Genomic DNA, 21,441 nt, shown 5'->3' with positions numbered 1-21,441 from the left:
CATTGTAGAACTCAATTCCCTCAAAGAAATAGTAAATCTAAGTTTCCTTTTCACATTGTGCATTCTGATGTGTGGGGCCTTGTCATTTGTCTTTCGAAACCTTGAAATTGGTTTTCCCAGAACTGTGTAAGTCAATGTCTGTTTCTAATTTTTCCTGTCAAACGTGTCAGTTAAGCAAGCATTGTAGAACTCAATTCCCTCAAAGAAATAGTAAATTTGAGTTTCCTTTTCACATTATGCATTCTGATGTGTGGGGCCCTGTTACTTTACCTTCTGAGAGTGGCTACAAGCACTTCATTACCTTCATTGACGATTATTCCAGATACACTTGGGTATATACAATACAAACCCGTGAGGAAGTACCAAAAATTATCCAAGATTTTCAGTGGATGGTCTTCACCCAATTTCAGACCGAGATTCAAATATTCCAGTCAGACAATGCAAAAGAGTTTTTTCATAGTGACCTCACGAAGTTCTTTGCTTCACATGGCTTTCTTCATCGGAGCTCTTGTGCTCGTACGCCACAACAAAATGGTGTGGCTGAACGGAAGAACTGACACCTCCTTGAAGTGGCACAGGGTTTACTACTCCACATGAATGTTCCCAAACGATTTTGGCTTGAGGCTGTCCTTTGTTCTACATACCTCATTAACCGAATACCCTCTTGTTGGTTAGAGTACAAAGCCCCACATCAGCTTCTCTTTCCTAAGGCCCCTCTTCTTTCTATCCCTCCTCGTGCTTTTGGTTGTCGCTGCTTTGTCCAAAACCTATCTCCCACCCGAGGGAAATTGGACTCTCGTGCTATCCCGTGTATATTTCTTGGCTACTCATTCTCTTAGAAAGGGTATCGTTGCTTTGATCCTGTTTCTTGGAGATTCTGTCTTCATGGATGTTACCTTCTTTGAAGATGGGCCATTCTTTCCTGTTTCTCCTCAGGGGGAGTGTAGGCATGAGGAGAAACTGGTTCAGCTTCCTCCTCTTCCTAATCCTTCTCCTTCTCCCCCTTCTCTTCCTGATCCTCCACCTTTCCGTGTTTTTTCTCGTCATCATAAAGGCCAACCAAGTTCAAGAGCTGTGGAGAATCCAGAAGCTGTACCTCAAGTGCCATCAAACTCCTCAGGGGAAGATCATACCCTCTCAGGTAACTTGACTCCCAATGATAGTCCTAACCTCCCTGTTGCTAATGATCTTGACCTTCCTATTGCTCACAGGAAAGGTGTTAGGTTGTGCACCACAAAAGACCCCATTTCCAACTTTGTCTCCTATGAGAACATCTCACCTTCATTTCGTGCCTTCCTTACCTCCATTGACAGTATCCCTATTCCCAAGAATGTGGTAGAAGCTCTCTCAGTACCAGAATGGATAAATGCCATGAAGGAAGAAATTGATGCTCTTCATAAGAATGGCATGTGGGAACTTGTTGATCTCCCTAAGGGTAAGGTTCCAGTTGGATGTAAATGGGTGTACACTGTTAAGCATGGGGCTGATGGAACTGTGTAGAGGTATAAAACTCGTTTAGTGGCAAAGGGTTTTACTCAAGTATATGGAGTTGATTATGTAGAAACCTTTGCCCCTGTTGCCAAAATGAACTCTATTAGAGTACTTTTCTCTCTTGCTGCCAATCTGAATTGGGATCTACATCAACTCGACATCAAGAATGCCTTCTTGAATGGTGACCTTGAAGAGGAAGTTTATATGGCTCAACCCCCCGGTTTTTTGGCTCAAGGAAGTGAACAGAAAGTGTGCAAGTTAAAGAAGTCTTTATATGAGCTGAAGCAATCACCAAGAGCTTGGTTTAGCAGATTTCATACTGCAGTTCATCAGAGGGGATACAAGCAATGTCAGTCAGATCACACACTGTTTGTAAAAAGGGTAGAAGGTAAAATGGCTGCCCTAATAGTATATGTGGATGACATAATTGTTACTGGTGACTGGGAGGATGAAATTCAAAGTTTGAAGGGCTTCCTTGCCACTCGGTTCGAAGTGAAAGATCTAGGTCCTGCCAAATACTTCCTTGGAATTGAGGTTGCCCGATCAAAAAAGGGTATCTTCATCTCCCAAAGGAAATATGTCCTAGACTTTCTTAAGGACACTGGAAAGATTGGGGTTAAACCAACTGACTCTCCCATTGACCCCAACCATAAGTTAAGTGACAGCCAGGGTGAACCTCTTAAGGATGTGAAGCAATTTCAGAGGCTTGTAGGAAAATTGTTGTACCTCTCTATGACTCGTCCAGACATAGCATATGTTGTTGGTGTCCTCAGCTAGTTCATGCATGCATCTAGGTCCACCCATCTTGAAGCAGCATAGAGAATACTTCGATATCTTAAGAAGTTCCCGGGTGCTGATTTATTATTCCAGAAACATGGACACTTGAGGGTTGAAATTTACACAGATGCAGATTGGGCTGGATCCCAAAGTGACAGAAGGTCTACTAGTGGTTACTGCACCTTTGTAGGAGGGAACCTTGTTACTTGGAGGAGTAAGAAGCAAACCGTGGTAGCTAGATCTAGTGCTGAAGCTGAGTACCGTGCAATGGCACACGGAGTAGCCGAAGGTATGCGGATAAAGAATCTATTGGGAGAGTTGGGTTTTCCAGTTGGTAAACCTATGACTCTACTCTATGACAACAAGGCAACTATCAGTATTGCTACCAACCCGGTACTACATGATAGAACAAAGCACATTGAAGTTGACAAGCATTTTATCAGAGAGAAAATCATCACAGGCGAAGTATGCGCTCCATACATCAGCTCTGAAGACCAACTAGCAAACTTATTTACAAAAGGGCTAAACCATTCCAGACATCAAGGTCTTTGTGACAAGTTGGGCATGATTGATATCTATGCCCCAACTTGAGGGGGAGTGTTAACAGGTGTAATATATGTACTGTTCACAGACTTAGTACCCGCAGGGGTATTTTTGTAATTTTGTAGGCATATTGTTATGTACGGCCAGAATAGTATAAATGCAAAGCTTCACTTGACTGAAGCTATGTTTTTGAGGCCTTAACTCTGTAGCCTCTTCTTCTTCTTCCTTCTTCCCTTCTTCTTCTCCTTCTCCTTCTGCTCAACAATTTTCAAGGATGGATAGCAGAGATGAAATACACCCCAAATCTATATCCCTAATTGCCCTTCTCAGGCCCAGATTCCACCCAAAACCAGAAGAAGAATTAGAAGGAACTAAGAAAGAGATGGGTTCATTTTTCAAACCTGACAAAGCAAACAAGGAGGGAAATTGGTCTCTCAGGGGTAAGTCCCCAACCCAAATTTGCTCCTAAAATTTTATTTGATTACCAGAGTTCAGATCGTATCTAATCCAAGGGTTGAAAACTGGAAGTAGATCATGAATTGCTTTCCAAGGGGAAGCGGTAGTAGCCCTTGCCAAAATTCCTGGATCCCAGTCGTTCTCATCCAACCCATGTATGCTAGCCACAATCTTCGTCCACAATTTGTCCCTTTCCAAAGGAAACCTCCACAACCATTTCCCCAACAATTCCATGTTTCTTTTCCTGATATTCCCAATCCCAAGCCCCCTAGCTTCTTGCTCCTAGTTACCACTTCCCAACTCACCCTATGGTTTTTCTTCTCCACTCCTGATTCCCATAAGAAGTCCCTCATTAATTTTTCCACCCTGTTGGAGACCTTTATGGGAATCTTAAACACTGACGTGAAGCAGGAAAATTAGATAGGGTAGACCTAATCAAGGTGATTCTCCCCCCAAGAGAAAGATAATTTTTCCTTCAAAAAGCAAGCCTTCTCTCAAATCTCTCTACTACCGGGTTCCAAAAGCTTTAATTCCTAGGGTTATCTCCTAGGGGGAGGCCCAAGTAAATGATAGGCCAATCCGAGATTGCACACCCTAATACACCTGCACAATCACTTACTTCCCTCTCCAAATTCATTCCCACCACACAACTCTTATTGAAGTTCACTTTAAGATTAGACATCTGCTCAAAGAGTTGTATTGTCAATTTTAAGTTTTTGATCCAATTTAGATCCCCACCTTCACAAAACATGACTGTGTCATCTACAAACTGCAAGTGTGTAAGTGGTACTTCCTCCTTCCAACTCTCCATCCTCTTATTAAATTTCTAGAATCAGCTCTATGGATTAGTCTCCCCAAGACATCTGCAATCAGAGTGAAAAGAAAGGGGGAGAGTGGATCACCTTGTCTTATTCCTCTCACGGCCGGAAAGAAATCCACTACAGTTCCATTCACCAAGATCGAATAATGGCAACTCCTAATACAACCCCAGATCCATCTACACCATTGGTCTCCAAAGCCAAAACTTCTCATCACCTCCATCAAGAAGGACCAGTCAACTAGGTCATAAGCCTTCTCTAAGTCTAGTTTGCATACCACTCCCTTTTTCTTGGATTTCCTAAATCTCTCCAAACTCTCATCGGCAATCAGAATTTGATCAGTGATTTGCCTTCCCTTCACAAAAGCTCCTTGGTTGGGTGTAATAATGGTTGGAAGAACTTTCTTGATCCTTAGAGACAACACTTTTGCAATTATCTTGTATAGACTATTCACCAAACTAATCGGTCTGAAATCCCTTGGTTGTGATGCCTCTTTCTTCTTTGGGACCAATGCAATGAATGTGGAATTTAAACCCCGATTAATAACTTCCCCTTCTTTGTCGTCCCTGGTATGTGCCAAGCCTCCAAGCATTCTTTAACCGAGGCAGGCATACTCCAACTGACCTTTAAGCACTTTAGAAAATAGTCCCATATCTCTACTACAAACTTGCAATGTAAAAACCAATGTTTATAAGTGACCCAGAGGCCGAACCGTTTTTGCCTCCAGGTCGCGGGTCACTGGTTTGACCGGCTAGGTTGAATGGTTCAGACCATGACACATCACCACATATATACATACTATTTAGCTAATTGTCAAAATGTACCTTTACTGTTTATAAATTGTCTTGGAACACCCTTACTGTTTCTGACGATTGTCACAAACTTCCCCTATCATCAACTATCTATCATGGGCCATTGACATGTGACATCACGTGATGGGTATATTATTCAAAAATTCCTGGATTACCCTTTACCGATCTAAAATGCACCTTTTCGGTTTGGACATTTTCAGTTTAGCCCATTTCAGTTTGGTTCCTTTCAGTTTTGTCACTACCATCCTCTTTGAGCCACTTGCATCACACAAATATCAACACGACAAGGACGAAGGTATTGTCTTCGGTTTGTTTGGGTAATACGATCATCCTTTGTGAGTGGAGGAAGGTATTGTCTCTAGTTTGTTTGGAGTCATGATCATCACCTGTGTTATATTACAGCCACAAGACGATTCAGGTGTCATTGGTAATAATCGGCGTAGCTTCAAGTACAACTGGTGATGATCATGACAAGGACGAAGGTATTGTCACGACCATCCTCTTTGAGCCACTTGCATCACACAAATATCAACACGACAAGGCCGAAGGTATTGTCTTCGGTTTGTTTGGGTAATACGATCATCCTTTGTGAGTGGAGGAAGGTATTGTCTCAGGTTTGTTTGGAGTCATGATCATCACCTGTGTTATATTACAGCCACGAGACAGTTCTGGTGTCGTTGGTAATAATCGGCGTAGCTTCAAGTACAACTGGTCTGATGGAAGGTGAGCTCTATCAACTAACTATGAGTAGATAAAACCATCACTAGATGAAAGAGTGACGCAGTGGTGGAAGCTTAGGAACGATGTAAACACAACTTTTTGTTGTGAATGGAGCATTTCACAACGATTATGAAAAAATACAGATTTTCAGTTCCATTTGTTCGAAGAAATTCCTGAAAGTCCCCCCTTACACACCCAACCCTCTGCTCGCTTGCATACTCGCACGACTAGCCCCTAGCCCTCCCACCTCACCCGCTCGTACACTCGCATGCCCAGCCCCCAGCCCCTCACCCACCTCACCATCTCATATGCCCACCCCTACAGCTCGCCTGCCTCGCCCGCTCACATGCCCACCCACCTCATCCACATGGGTCCCAAACATGACACAAACATTCGAGGGACTATTGAACCTCAAATCTTTGTGAATGGTCCCTGACCAAGATTGACTTTAGACCTTGAATCTCTGTAAATGGTCCCCCCAGAAGTAGAACTTTTTTCACAGTGAAATGTCTAAAAAGATGAACTCACTACAAAAACGCCTTGGTGATGGAAGATTTTGGGCAAACCAGTCAATAAAAAAACTTTTTGTACAGCAGAACTCGCTACAAAAAAGACATAAAATATTGACAGTACAACCATATAAAACGAAAGGACTAGGGTTTAAAAACAATGGCGTTTTCTTCTATAGATCCGAGGTTTACAAACCATAAAACTCATATATGTCATGTTAAACATCATTTTCTTCTATCTTACCTATAGACAAAAGTTTATGGTCACTGACCAGAAGTTGCAACGGTAATGGAGTGCTCGGAACGAACAACGAAGGGTTTAGATTTCATGAATGAAGCTAATAAGATCGCCCACCCACCTAATAGTTAGCCATTGAGGGTTAATACAGTAATTTTCTTTTCGAGCAAATTCTGGTCCAACTTAACAGAAGGGCATAAATGACATTTCAATAAAATCATTACAATTTAACTATGGTGACAATTGTCAAAAATAGTAAGGGTGCTCCAAGACAATTTATAAGCAATAAGGGTATAGCTTGACAATTAGCTAAACAATAGGGGTAGTTTAAGAAATTTTCCCCATAACAATATATGTGTGTGTGTGAATAAATATATATTTTAGCAATAAATAATGTATAAATATGTTTTAGATATGTTATATGTCCTTGGACACATAGATCTCGAAAAGTTACCCAAAATTGAAAAAAAACATCCCAATCGGACATCAGAGTGCAAAGTTATGGCCTCCGAAAGTTTTGCATGCATTGAGTGTGCAACCCATGACCCGGTCATCGGGTCAAACGGGTCAACAGTCGAACCGGTCGAGTTGAACGGTTCTTGACCAAGTCAACGGTTTTTGACTGTCTGAAGGTTCTTGACTGAGCCGGACCCGAAATCCTAGCCGGTGATGGTTTGACTGGCCGGTTAAATGGCAAGTTGAATACATTGGTAAAAACAAATGGTTAACTGATTCCATCTCCCCACTGCACAGGCTGCAGCTCAAGTCATTTCATTGAAAACCCTTCTTCAACAGCATCTCCTTTGTTAGGCATTTCTCTAAAACTACCACCCAAGCAAAAAATTTAACTCGTGGGTGCTAGTGTGCCACTGTCCCCCAAATGACCCGGCTAGGAAAATGTGTACCATTTCCATCTACTAAATATCTGTAGAAGGATTTAACTGAGAACTCCTGATATCTCCCATTTCCACACTCTTGAATCCTGGCTTTGCAACTTCAAAGTCTCATCTTGAAGCAAAGCTAGAAGATCCCCTATCTGTTGAATCTCCCAATCATTAAAGTCCCTTCTGAAGGATGGGTTCCAGAAAATGTTTTCTCCCCTTTGAACAAAAGAATCGGCTACCAGCACCTCTTTGTCAGCTGCCAGGTTGAATAAAGTAGGAAACAACTCTTCAAGGGACCTCTCCCCAGTCCAAGGTCGAGCCAAAATCTGATCATTCTGCCATCTCCTATTTTGAATCTGATATCCTGTCTGAACTTGGTGTTAGCTCTATAAATTCCTTTCCAAAGGCTGTGGCCATAAGTTGAAGGAGGGGGACCGCACTCCCAACCATTACTGTCCAGCCCAAATTTCTAAGCCATTACCTTCATCCAAAGGTTATTCAGTTCTGCATTAAACCTCCAGTGCCAGCTGCCTAATAATGCTAAGTTGAAGGGTTTTAGATCTCTCTTATCCCCAAGCCCCCTTGTGAGTGGGGTTTGAATATTTGCCCCCACTTCACTAGATGATACTAATGCGAGCCTTTCCAATCCATCCACAGAAAATCTCTCATCTTTTTTTCTAATGCCTTCACCACCTCCGAAGGGATTGGATAGAGAGACAAAAAATAGGTAGGCAGGCTGGCCAGAACACTCTTTATCAGAGTTACCTTCCCTCCTTTGGAAAGATACCTAGCCTTCCATGTGGGCAGTTTTTTATCCATTCTATCCAAAATTGGGTTTCAAATGGATTTTGATGTGCACTTGGCACCCAGAGACAGCCCCAAGTAGCTTGTGGGTAGAAATCCTACTTTGCAGCTCAATAGATCAGCCAAATTCTGAATGTTAGAAACTTCCCCCACTGCTGTCATTTCACTTTTTGCTAAGTTCACCTTTAACCCGGAAACAAATTCCACTGTAACTACTTCTTGCCAATGGATACTTGAAACTGGTCAATAAGATTTACAATTTATTCTTCACAATCCAGGGATTTGCCTTTCTAAAGGTAATGGACCATCAAAGATCTAAACTCAACTTAATTCACTAGTGGATCTGGATCTGAATTTTGAATTAATGCCATTATTATTGAACATTTAAAAATACAACATCCTCTAAACAATGCTTAATTTTATTAACTTCATAATACCTCAATTGGATGTTTGGACCTTATGCCATGCAAATATATACATATGTATTTGTAATCAAGTCTTGAAGAAATGAAGCAGAAAAGAGTAAACAACCACACAATAGCAATATGATATTGAGGAAAAAAGAAGCTTCTCATTACTAAAGCAGTAAACTCTGAACAGAATGAGTATACTAGTGCAATATATATATATATATATATATATATATATAACAATCCTAATCTTAATAAAAGTAAGGCACTAAAATAAAAGATACAAAATCTGTGCACTCGAGCTTAACAGCTTAACAGACTTTTATTGACCTTCTAACGCTACAAATTAGAAAGTTACTAGAATTAAGAAACTACCCAATTCTAAATTCAACAAAGCATTGACCTTAACTCACGAACTACTGGCTTAATTAACACTAAATTTAAATCCTAAGTTCCATAGGCTGTGGTGAACCTATATGTGGAACCCACTGGTTAAACAGTTGACTTTAACTTTGACCTCATCCTGCAGGTAAAAAAGTCAGCTCCGAATATGCCTCTTAAAACATACCTTCAAGGAAGCCTTTTTGCCATGGAATCTGGTGAGCTACTAGTACCTTAGGAGTACTTCAATATACTAAAATTTGGTGAGAAGCAACTACTTTAGCTAAGCTTAATAAGCCAGTCAAAGTTGATCATTTAGTCAACCTAGGCATGAATCTATTTGGCCTTTAATCATCTTCTTCATTCTCTTCTAGGCTGACTTTGATAAGGCTTTCTTATGCCCACCTACATCACAATACAATATATTGATCTGATTATCCATGGTCTTGAGAGGATGCACTGGATCCTAAACTCTGGATTTTTTTTTTCTGAATAAAATGGCCAATTCCTAGACTTGGACCTTCATTCTCATACTTGTCAGTTCAAGATTTTACCATTGCACCAAGCAATGACCCCCTACTTTACCAAATAATAAAACTATTAATTTCAATAACCTTGCATGATAAGATCCTTATCTAACAACTATTACTTTTTAAAATAACAAAGCACTGGTATTTCAAAACATCAACCTCCAATAAAGAAGAGTAATACAAAAAAATAGCAAAAGTTAATATAGACATTATGGCAAAAATGGCCATGGAAGATTAGGAGCATCATAAAGAAATTGAAGTGTATGACTAGAGAATTGCAAACAATCTTCAGGTGGGTGTATAGATCAGCTAATTACTTGGATGACTCATTGGTAAAACAAGGGGCAAGTCTTCTGGGGTCAAATCTAATGTAATGACCAAAAAAATGAGTTGGGGGCAAACTGCCAGCCTAAATTGAGGGTTTTGATTGGCTGTTTACTGTATATAACTCATTCTTTACTCATTTAATTCAATAAAACCTTCAACATTGCTAATAAAAAAATTATGACCTAAAATTCAATTAAACTTTTAAACAGAACTTAACTACACACATAAATGCATATGTAATTGACAACAACAATATGGTAGATGCTACCTAATAGAACACTGAATTCCCCAAACTGAACCAAACTTTGTGCAGCTAAGCTTGAGCCGTAAACTTCAGGCTCAGCTAATTCAAGTTTACGATGATTTCAGATTTGGTTCTCAAACATCTGTTAGGCTTAAGCTTAGTTTATCTTAATCAAGTCCAGTTCCAATAGCAGTTCATTAATTCCTGAAACTTGCATGACTGTAGGTTCCTATATGGAAAGGCCCCAGTCCACAGTAGTTAAAAAAGAAACCTGATAACAACATTAAATCATTTAAATTCATTGTAATCAATTAAATAATTGTATGGATTACAATCATTTAAATTCATGGAGATGGGCCTATATAGCTATTATTTTCATTTGTGCATGTTTAAATTATATCAATATATTGAACACTATTAAACCTAGATTTGTTTCTCTGATGTTTGTTCAAGACACACCTGTTACCCTATTAATACCCATTGCATTCTTCATAAAATACTGAGGCAAAATTTCTTTGGGTTCCTACCATTTGATAGTTTTGATATTGAAATTTCTCTAAAACATCCAATACAAGCACCAACCATCCAATACAAAAAGATTAACCATTATCAATCGCATTCTCTAAAACATCCAATACAAGCACCAACCATCAACCTTTTATATTTCACAAGACATTCTTAAGCGTGTTTTCTAGGAAGCAAATATCAAATTTCAAACCCAAGAAGCAAAATCTTGAATTCCACCAAAATTGACTCTAAATTGTGAGAACTTGCAATTAATTGTATAACCTTCCCTTTGGATGCTCAACTCAAGTCAACCCTGCCAAACCTTAGGCTTCCTCAACTACCTACCAATAAAGGTCCAAAAGTCCACTTTCAAGAAAAATCCCAATCCTTAAAAAAGTGTAAGTTTTGTAGAAAATTTCTCCAAGGTGCATAACTTTTCAGTTTGGGGAAAGCATTAAGGATGGTTAAACCTTTTATATATAACACTATAAAATGTTAAAAGCATATTAAAAACTAAAATATTAATGAGTATGGAAGTCTTACATAATAAAGTACTCATTAATAAGGACCAATAATAGGATATATCAAAATAAAAAATAATATCCATAAAATTGTGGTATTGTTCAAAATAGCTCTCATCTCTACACAATTCAGTAATATTCTAATGTAAATCCTCAGCTCTGTTATTAATTTTTCTATGATACATCCCAAATTATTAACATATGGAACATTTTAGCAGAAAATAACACATATATATTGTTGAATTGAAACTATGTAACCCTGGGGATCTCTTTGATAGATATTTGCATACAAACTTAAAAGGGGAATTTTATGGAAAATATTGACAAATTTTAAGGAAATTGCAAATCAAGCCATCAGACCATCAAAAGTAAGTTTTTAATCAATTTTCTTGAGGGTTCATCATGGTGGTAGTGCTGTGTGGCCTAGAAGTTGCTTCTACCTTATTACCAAAATTTTCCCACTCCAAAATGTATTAATGCCAAGTGAATTCTTGGAAACTAATTCACATGAACTAATGAGATGCTAAGTGTTGAAAATTGAACCATATTACCAATAAAGTGACAGTGCAATTTCAAGGAGAACCCAGGTATACCTCCAGAGGGGAAATCACTTGCAAAGTTGTCCACTTTTTTTTTTAAATGTTTCCCATACAGGTATACAGATTCAGGAATCCAGTCCACTAAAAATACAGTTTCCACTTCAGTTGCTAAAGGGCATAATCATACATTTTATTTTCTAAAGATACATGTGACATGTCCACACATTTTTGCATACCATACTAACACAAGTTAGCCTGTGGGAAGGAACTGAAACAACAAAATAATACTATCTACAAAATTAGATTGATAGAAATGGATCTCAAAGATGTGCCCACACAATCACATTCAGACAGCCCTAAAGAAAACCAACAAAACAAAAGTAATTATACAAACCCCATTTTTGTATCACTTATGCAGTAGATCCCCACATAGCTAATGTGATATAAGTAAGCAGCACAGTTAAAACAATCGAAGACATAAACAAGCATCCCTTAAATGAAGGCCAAAGGTGTGTAATATACTCTAAAACCACACATAAAAAATCATGCAAAATTCACATAATAACTCAGCACCAGAACTACAAAAGTTTGAAGTAGATGAACTGAGAAGGTAAAGCATGACTATTGTTGTTAAAATCATAAAATAAGCAGCAAATGTTAAAAGGAAAAGCAGACTTGCAACTAGAGAAACTAAAGTTGAATCTTTTTATATAACATAACAATCATAACCATCCTAATTCAAGAAATTTGTACCAGGAGAGTGGAAGATGCGCATAGCCAAGAAAATAGAAAAGAAACTAAGAATTAATCACTTTAGAAACTATAATTAGTTCCCTTCAACATGGTAAATTTGACTCTAAGACCAACTCCAGAAACCATAATTCTCCCAATTCTTCACCACAGTTCACATTTCAAACAGAGGCCCTTTTACTCAAACCAAGCAAAAAAAGGGGACCAACTCAGCAAATAGAGGAGATAATTAGCTGGAAACAAGAAGACAACAAAGTTTCACAGAGATCCAACTTCCTCCCAGAAAGTTGAGACAACTGCAGAAACCCTAACGGCCAAACAATTACCATTCGAGTATTTCCATAATATATTTAATCAAAATAACCAGAAAAATCCGGAAACACGAAAATTTGAAGAGCAAAAGTTCTAAAAGGGTTATAAACAAGAAAAGAATTCTTCAATATGCCCTAACTAGAAATTACAACTACTTAGCGCAAGTTCTACAACAAAAACACGGAAAAGTTAAAGAAGTCAAAAGACGCATACATAATATAATCTTAATGGAACAAAACACAAATTAAAGCACAAGAATAAAGTAATTCGAGAAGAACTGAAGTTGCAAAGCCTTGTAAGAGTAGAGAGAAAACGAGAGAAGGACCTTTTTCTTCCAACCCGGAGGTGCTGGGAGTTCTACCGAAACAACCTCTTCTTTTGCTCCGGCCTGTGTCTCTTTCTCAACTGTTGTGCTCGCCATTTCCACCTAACAGCAAGAATTTAACCCCCAGAATACAAAGAGAAAACGAGTGCAAGTGAACAAAAAGAAAGTAGCTCTCCCTCGCTCTCTCGTGCTCCTCTCTGTGAATTTCTTCTTTTTATGCTAATTTTTTCTGTTTTCTGAGAAGAGAAGATATGACAAGTACTTACCGAGAGCGACAGACAGACACGTTACTTCTCTATTTGTTCTTCGTCTTCAGTTCTCCTCTCACGACGCACGAACGTCGTCCAACTCCTACTCCAAGTCCACTTTCTGGCCACTAGACTCTCTCTCTCTCAGTACTTTCTCTCTCCTGCGTCGCAAGCCGCAACGCAACGGTAATTTGGTTTATGAGGGACACCTGGCCCATTTTGGGAACGGTTTGGATCACGTTACCTAACCGGCTCAATTAACTGAATTAGAATGTCGGTTTCGTGTCCGGATCAGCTCAAACACATATCCCCACTCACTCACCCCAAACGCCAAACCACACCGACGTCATCCCCCCCCCCCTCTCTCTCTCTCTCTCTCCCTCGTCGGTCGTCAGCCACCGCCCCGCCCTAAATGGCCGTCGCCCCGCCACCGGTCTGATCGTCTCTAGTTTTTTTACATGCGTTTCTGGAGACTTCAGAAGAGCTGCAGAAGACCAGCTATAGAAGTTCTGGGTGAAGATCAAAATCATTCTTCAGGGCCATGGAGGGTCAGCTGATGAGCCAAGAGTGGCGTCATGATCATGGAAGTTGCTGAATATCCTTTTTCTTAATGGGGGAGCTTTGGAATCAGTGTCAACCACTCAATTCTGCTCCTTTTTCTTTCTTTCTTTGTTTTTTCTGACTTTTGGTAGGATTTTATCACTTAGGTTCATCAAAAATAAGATCAGTTTTGGGCTTTTCTCCGAAAGCCAAAAAAAAAAAAAACAGAACTGGTTCTGTGGAACTGATCCATTCCTTTTTTTTGAGGTAGTCAAGGTTGTTGATTTTATGGATAGTTGGATACCAGGAGGGGAAGGGTGGGGCCAGCTTTAGCCCATGGTGTAGGACCTGCATTGCTTGTAAAAGGGAACTCTTGTTTTTATCACAGCCCCAAACCGTTTTTTTTTTATTGCCTTATTGGGTCAGGCTAGACCATTCAACTCATTCAAAATAAGCTTAAATCAGGAAATATGGGCTGAAGAAACTAGTCTATAGTCTATACCAAAATGAGAACTAGTCCAATAAACCAGTTCCTGAGAGAACCACATGTTTAATGCATTGACTATCACAATATTAGGGTTGATTCAATGTATGTTGGATTTTAGTTCCAATGAATCCATATCGGGAAATTCCAGCTTGATGTTTGGAAGTTAGGAACCTTATCAGGCTAGCCATAAAAGACACTTCATCAATTGTTTTTTTCTAGGTGTATGTTACTTCATTAGGTACTTGGCTAGTTGGCTTGGCTGGTAGCTACCAAAGTAAAATGGAGATGCAATAACTGAAGCTTCCTTTAGTTTCTTTCTTTAGTTGATACTTGAGAGAAGGGGAAACTGAACAAGGATGATTGCAGGAACTTTTCTTGAAACAGATTGTTGGCATTCTCAGATTGATAACATCAGGGTTTAGTCCTTGTGATCTAAAATTCTCAAAATTTCTGTCTTTGCTGTTTTGGTAGGAACATGTTTTCTGCTCTGAGTCCTGCTACTGTGTTATGAGTATATAAAAATTTGTTACTGTGGTCTGTGGTCCATGGAATGAGACCACGCTCAGCAGTTTTATAATTACTCTATGATAATGACATGGTAAGTTTATTTTGTCCTTTTACACTTAATGTTTTTTGGATCATCATCATCATCTAAGCCTTGTCCCAACTATATGGGGCTGGCTACATGAGTCCTGTTTCGCCATTCTGTTCTCTTTAGTGTCATTGCCCGTTGTTGGATTAGATCACTCTTATCATTTCTTACTACTTCAACCCATGTTCTTTTTGGTCTGTCCTTAGCCCTTCAACCTGCAACAAATTGAATTTATTTGGCAATTTTTCATTTTTCTCTTGATATAATCAGCCATTTAGCCTAGATCTTTCTCTTCAGTGAAGATCCTCTGCTTCAAAGATGGTCCTTCTAATACAGATTCAATTTATGTCCATATGCCAAAGTTGTCTTCATCATACCCTGCTTTCATTGGCTATGACAGGATGTGACATTTTTGCTCAGAAGCAAATAAGAAAGCCATCACCATCTGACTTCCTCCCATTATTGATAAATGTGGCACATGTTGATTGGATATCTAGTAAATGGAGCATTTCTATGTTCTCACCTCCTAAGCTCCAACTAGGTGGTTTATGACTGAGGCAGACGACCCTTTGATTAGGTAGACTTTATGACTGATTCATTGATTAGAACCACTCAACATAGATCATTTCTTAAAATTCCAAAAATCTACAGAAGATTTTTTTCTCATTGAGACAGATGGGAAATCTTTGATGTTAACTTTCTTCTTTCTCAAAACCACTAAACATCCAAATGTACAATTGATTTATACAAACAAACCATCCTCAGCTTTATCTGATGACGATGATGGTACCAAGCAAAAGTGGAACTCAATTTGCAACCGTTGATGGAGGGATACACTTGAAACTGTCCCCTTCTTCTCATCCATCTCCAATTCCTTCAAAGGAATAGCAGCAAGGAATCTTTTAATGAACTCCCTACAACACTCCTTACCACTGCAAATGAGCTCATGGGCATCTTCCCCATTGTTGCTGCCATTGCAACTTTTATCAACATCTACCTTTTTGTCTACCATTTCCTTGTGTTTGTCTGTTGCTTCCTTTGACAACTGATACATTGAAGTGGTGTGATCAAACTTCAATATGTAGGCCTGGTTGCATCCCTCAAATAACCGCTCTCCCAAAGTGTCAATGATATAATAAGCATTGGCCTCCACCTTCAAAATGAAGAAATGGTCATTCCAACTTACTATATAAACATGAGTCTCACCATCTCTGGTGCTACTAGTAACCCTGTCCCATATACAATCAAAAGACATAGCTTCCTTCAAGGACTCAAAGTTCTCAGGGCTGAAGAATCCAATGAAGGATTTGTCTTGCATAACTGAAAGAGGCCTAAGTTCTGCTTGTAACACAGTCTCGATATCGAAATGCTTATCAGGGAAGCAAAGCATGTAGTCCTTGTTTTTGCAGAGCTTTCTCCACTCTGAGGAACCTTCTGTTATCAAATTGTCAAATTCAGATCTTGTTGGCAAGATGTCTCTGTTTGATTGAAGCCAATGTGCAATAACTGCAACAAGGGCAGTGCAGGCACTCTCCCCAGCAGCCTTTTCACTTCTTTGGTCAATTGTAGCAAAGTATACATTAGCTTTGAGCTTTACTTGCCCATCTCTGCTGATAAATTCCCTCTCTTCCCATTCTCCAACAGTTAAAACTTCATCGCTAAACTCAGACTCGGCAGATGCATTAACTATTGATTCTTCATTGGTTTCCTGCAAGATAGAAGCCAGCGAATTAGAGTTGGAGACTTAGATTGAACACTACAAGAATGAAAGAAGGTTTTAAAAGTTAGGATTCAAACACAACTAGGTTAACTTTAAAAGTGTAGGAACCTGTCCAAATCCAAATTGAAGCATAGACAGGCCCATTGATTCTTGTCCAGCTAATCAAAATACCCATAAAGGACAATAAAGCAAGGCATATTGGTTGGAAGGGCAAAGGCAAAAGGTCTTTGTTTTGTTACTGTCTTGCGGTAAGAGGGGTTGTTTGCCATGTGGAGAGATGATGTGGCAAATTTCAATGATTCCTTTTTCATAAAGCCAATAATTAAGGATTTGCAATAGTTGGGTCTTCTCTGATCTTCCTTTAATGGCCCAAAATTCTTCAACAAGCATTTCAGTTTGGTAGTCCAAGAGGGCCCCACAAATTGGTCTCTATTCAGGAGCAAGTTTCAACCCAGAAAAACTTGCCACGTGTCCATAATAAGCTTTTATTTCTAAGCATAAAATGACAAACATTGAATGCAAAGTGAGGTGGTAGGCTGATTAGGACTGGAGGATTGAATGCTTGGGTCCCATGTGATGTTAGAATTTCCAACAACAAATCAAATATATAGGATATAGCTATTCAGTCAAAAATCCTAATTACATCACGCGAGTTTGGTCACCAAGTAACCAGTGTAGGACGCGTTGACTTTTCAGTCTTGACCTAGACTTTCAGAAAAGTCCTCTGAAGTAGTCAACGTTTTCTAAGGTGACTTCCGTCATTAACATTTTCATTTTGTGTTCCTACTTCCAACGTATCATACATAAGAGGCTATGACGCGTTTCATTAATCATTTATCCAAAGCAAACAAAGGGTATTTTTGTCTTGTAAAATGTTAAACTGTGCATACCTCTCCCACGGTACCCGAGTCATCATCCGTCGAAGAACCAACAGACTGACGACGATTACGATCCAACTTATCATCAATCAACGGCTCATCTTTTCTCTTCGGTACAGAGTCCAAGCGAGTCTCTGCACTCGGAGACGATCCCAACCGAGTCACAGAACTTCCTTTCATCAAATTGTCGTCGCTATTGAAAGCCAACGACTCATCGCTTGTTTCAGAAGCCATGGAGTCGGGGTCCAGAGACTCCTGTTGGATCGGAACCGAATCATTCTCCGGCGATCTGTCTGAGTCGATTGCAGCCGTCTCATCGTCCTCTTGACTCTTCTTCTTCTTCTTCTTTGAGACGTAACTCGTTACTCTCCTCAAGAACCCGTCTTCTTTGTCAAGCATGCACACGTCATGGACGATTCCCAACGATTCCTGTGAGTGGGAACTCCTGATCTCAATGAAGCTCAATGATATCTGCAAATCCGATTCAAACCCAGATGGGTCCTTGTTGTTTTTATAAATGACTGAATTTCCACGTTGTTGGTCGAATAATATTATATTAAATGCAAAACGTACCGAAAGGGTAGCTTCGCTGGAAACACCGGCGACCTGTAAAGCGATCGGAAACTCTCTTTCCACCTGAGATTCCATGCGAGAAGCCAGTTCGGCGATGTTTAGCGAAAACGTTCCGATAACCTCGAGCTTGTTCCCTCTTTGTCCCTGCACCATGGACGATGAGAACACGTGAAACAGATTCACATTTTCTAAATAGCTGATGGGAATGATTAAGAAAACAGGAACTCACATATAGAAGATTGAAGGAAACGTCCCAAGGATTGAATGATGAATTGTCTTTACAGAACATCGAGAAGTTGCAGACATTTTCAAATTCATCGTCCCATTCGATAACTTCACCTCTCCTTACAGATCTCTCTGTGGAAACATGTCGTCGGCGGTGCTTCGACGACGACAGTCGAGGCAAGGGGACTAATCCTGCCTTGGGCGTTTTCCATCTTATCTTAACGGCCACCACTTTCTCCCCTTTCATCTCCTCCTCATCGTGAGCGTTGAAGCCTTCGAGCTTCATGGACTTTACCTTCACCTGAAACTTCTTCGACGCCGACGACATCCATGGCGCCCACTTCACCATATTTGAACTTTGAGTAGAAGGTAGAAGGAAGGAAGGAAGGAAGTTGAATTGAAATCAATCCTTCGTGAGGTCTGAAATAAGGTGTTATGTCGTTTACGCGTTCATAGACCGAAAACCAGTTGGCACGTGGACTACGCGTAACTCCATTGATCAGAGACAAAGACTGAATCATATAACGTATATTACGAAATTTAGACGGGAAGAAGCCGAGTCACAGCCTCAGACTTACAGATTATAAAACCCGAAGAAAGGATCAACTTGCCATCTACTGTTTGATGCTTTTTGAAAACTAGTCAGCGTAAAAGCAAACAGGACCAGGTCGTATTCGTACATTGATCTTTTATTGGGCGAAGGTGATGGACTGATGGCTCACTCCAGACACTAGAGCCAGCGGTGTCAATTGATGTGACATACCTGAATTCGAATTAACTGAACGCTTTCGCGTATCGATGACCCACCGACGAAATTTTGAACCTTGTGGTGATTGTCTTAATCTCTTCAACTGAACGATTCAGCAATCAGGAACTTACGATCCTCTCTTCTTCCTCCTCCTCATTTGCATGGTCGTCCTCATTCAGATGAGCATGGACAGTAACATTCATTTGCTTATCAAAGGATTTTTGCAAGTTCCTGTCATTGGGTAGAAGTTGTGTCCATTCCAATCACCGTGTCAAGGATGAATTTTTTGCTAAAGTGAACCCCATAAAACCCATATTTACGAGCTCTCTGAGTTGAGCAATATTGTTCCCCTCCCTTGGAACATGGGTTACTGTACAATAATCAAAACAACCCATTGTCCATTTAATGCTTCCATCTTCATCGACCCATCCATTATACTTTACTATACTGGGTGAGTCGATGAAGATGAAGGTTACATGAATACCAAAAGTGCAAGACCACCATAATGCCTAAAGAACTACCCACCCTTCAGCCTGTTCTAAGCTATGAACAATGCATTGTTGACCTACTGCTTCCTTTCGCAACGCCTACTGAAAACTCTCTCTGGTTTCTCTTGTCTTCTCTATCTGTTTTCCCTCTTCTTTCTTCTTAATTGCTTATGTGTTTTCCGTGTTTTAATCGTTTCTCTTGTAGTGAAGAAATGGCATCCAGGTGGATGGAAAATCCAATGGTTGTTGGAGAAATCAAATGGCGTTTCCAACAAATATAGGAAGCGAATTCCGGTAAGACAAGGGTATTCCAACATTTCTAGCAGCTCTTATAAGAGATGCCAAGAAAGGGTATTTTAGGAATTTTCAAAAATATCAGTCACATATGATCACATGTGAATGGAGTGTGATGGAAAGTTAACAAAAATGGAGATTTTAGACAATTGTTAAAAAACTTAAGGTATTTTAAGACAATATGAAAATAATAACAGCAGAGTTAGGTCCGTTTGGCGCATCCTTCCTTATGGTCTTTCGGCTGTTTACAAGTTGGGTAGACCATGCCGCGATCTTTTTCCATTTGGCTCATAACGGATTTAGTTGCCAAAAGTCAATGCGTCGAAAAGACACAAGAAGCCCATTTTTGGCTGATTTTGGGAAACTCCAAATTGAGTTTTTCATGTCTTTCTCTCTTTATTCTCATGCAGAAAAACATGGAAAGACACATGGTAGCAAAACTAGCTTCGAGCTCCTCAGATCTTTATAAAAAAGCTGAATGCATCTTTTGATTGTTAGAGCTACCAGAAGATCTTCCCAAAAAGACTTGTCAAACAACCCCTTAGTCAATTTCCTAAACCAAAAGGGGTACTTTAAGAAATTTCCTCTAAAACAAATTTAAGGGGGACTAAACTCTAAAATGGCCTAAATTATATGGAATCCATACCGAGAGGTTAGGTTAAATGATTGTGGGCTCATGTATTTTATGACTGCAGTGGAGTATTATTATTGGTTCAATTAAAGAGCTTAGTTAATACTATCTAGACATACCTGGCCTTGATTAGTATGGTCCGGTTGAACGACATGGTGTTGGGTCCAACTCTAGACAATTGGCCTTCCACATGGGGCCCATGCCCCATGGGCCATGGTTTATAAAATGGTTTTTGGGATGTTAAGGATAGCAATAGCTATTTCTACCTTATATCCCCTCTGATGGGGCAGGTTTTCTTTGCTTGAAGGATGGGTTTTGGGGCGGGGATGGATTTTAGGATTATACAACGCATGGGCATAGATAGGGTATGTGGTATTAGCCTGAACCTGACCCTCCTTGACCTACTAGTGTTGGAAATCATATAAACTTTTATGTATTAGATGTTGAGTTTAATAATATTTTGAATTTTATATAGAGGATAATTGATAGTTTATATGCTTTTTCATATGTTTTAATCAAATAATTAGAAAATTTGTTGTTTGTTTATGTTATTTACTTATTTATTACTTATATATAACAAGAAATAATAAAAAATTAGATGTGGCTTTTAAACCCAACCCACCCTACCATTGAATGCAAGGAATGTTTGGATTCTTTTAAAATCTAAACCACTATGGATTTTGGGGCAGCTATGGATTGGGAGGTTTAGGGAGGTGAAAATGGCTTAGAATTTACAAAACTCCCCACGAACCCGCCTTGTTGCCATTTAGTTAGGAATGTTGATTTTGTGGCCATTTGGAAGGTCTTTCATGCTAGGGCTTTTGGTTTTGTGAGGTGGGTGGAGCCTACATGTAAAGTTTATAAACAATGTTTTGTAAAAATTCTGCCGAGGCCTCTTTTAGTAGGAGGCTTCTTATTGAAAGCAACTACTTACGAGCCAAGATAAATCTAAGGGCTTATTTTGAAAACAAGATGAAGATTAAGCTAAGGTTGTTTAGTTGCTTTGAAGTGCTCCAAATAAGCTATTTAAAGAGACTAAAGTGGACAACCGTCAAATGATTTACTGGCAGCCAACATGGAATCTCCCGATTTTTTCTCCAAGCATAGCTTATAGCATGT

At 39.5% G+C, this 21,441-nt stretch overlaps 2 protein-coding genes across 3 annotated transcripts in view; both read right to left on the bottom strand.

Annotated features, from left to right (window-relative positions):
• LOC148869419 (uncharacterized) overlaps window positions 1–13,723 on the bottom strand; it is a 34,371-nt gene extending 20,648 nt beyond the window's left edge. Inside the window, exons 1-2 of the mRNA XM_088969315.1 lie at window positions 13,165–13,723; window positions 12,899–13,000 (exon numbers count right to left, since the gene is read on the bottom strand). Of these exons, the coding sequence (XP_088825441.1) occupies window positions 12,899–12,994 (96 nt within the window). The 5' untranslated portion in view covers window positions 12,995–13,000; window positions 13,165–13,723. The remainder of the gene's footprint in view (window positions 1–12,898; window positions 13,001–13,164) is intronic.
• A 1,688-nt stretch (window positions 13,724–15,411) lies between these two features.
• On the bottom strand, window positions 15,412–18,576 carry LOC148869418 (uncharacterized). 2 transcript variants are annotated; one of them, XM_088969314.1, is made up of 4 exons: window positions 18,166–18,576; window positions 17,937–18,080; window positions 17,376–17,792; window positions 15,412–16,473 (listed from the first exon to the last, which is right to left on the bottom strand). In XM_088969314.1, exons 1-4 carry the CDS (start codon window positions 18,508–18,510, stop codon window positions 15,508–15,510), a joined length of 1,872 nt encoding a protein of 623 aa, XP_088825440.1. In that variant the 5' UTR covers window positions 18,511–18,576; the 3' UTR covers window positions 15,412–15,507. The 2 variants fall into 2 exon arrangements, with proteins under 2 accessions (XP_088825440.1, XP_088825439.1); XM_088969313.1 differs by having other exon boundaries at window positions 17,376–17,834; window positions 18,166–18,575.
• Between the last annotated feature and the right edge of the window lie 2,865 nt (window positions 18,577–21,441).

The sequence above is a fragment of the Nelumbo lutea genome, chromosome 2 (assembly GCF_056320005.1).
Source record: "Nelumbo lutea isolate HS-2025 chromosome 2, American lotus-T2T, whole genome shotgun sequence".
Classification (NCBI taxonomy): domain Eukaryota; kingdom Viridiplantae; phylum Streptophyta; class Magnoliopsida; order Proteales; family Nelumbonaceae; genus Nelumbo; species Nelumbo lutea.
The sequence above is the reverse complement of the archived record's forward strand: the minus strand, read 5'-3'. Positions and strand labels throughout refer to the sequence as shown.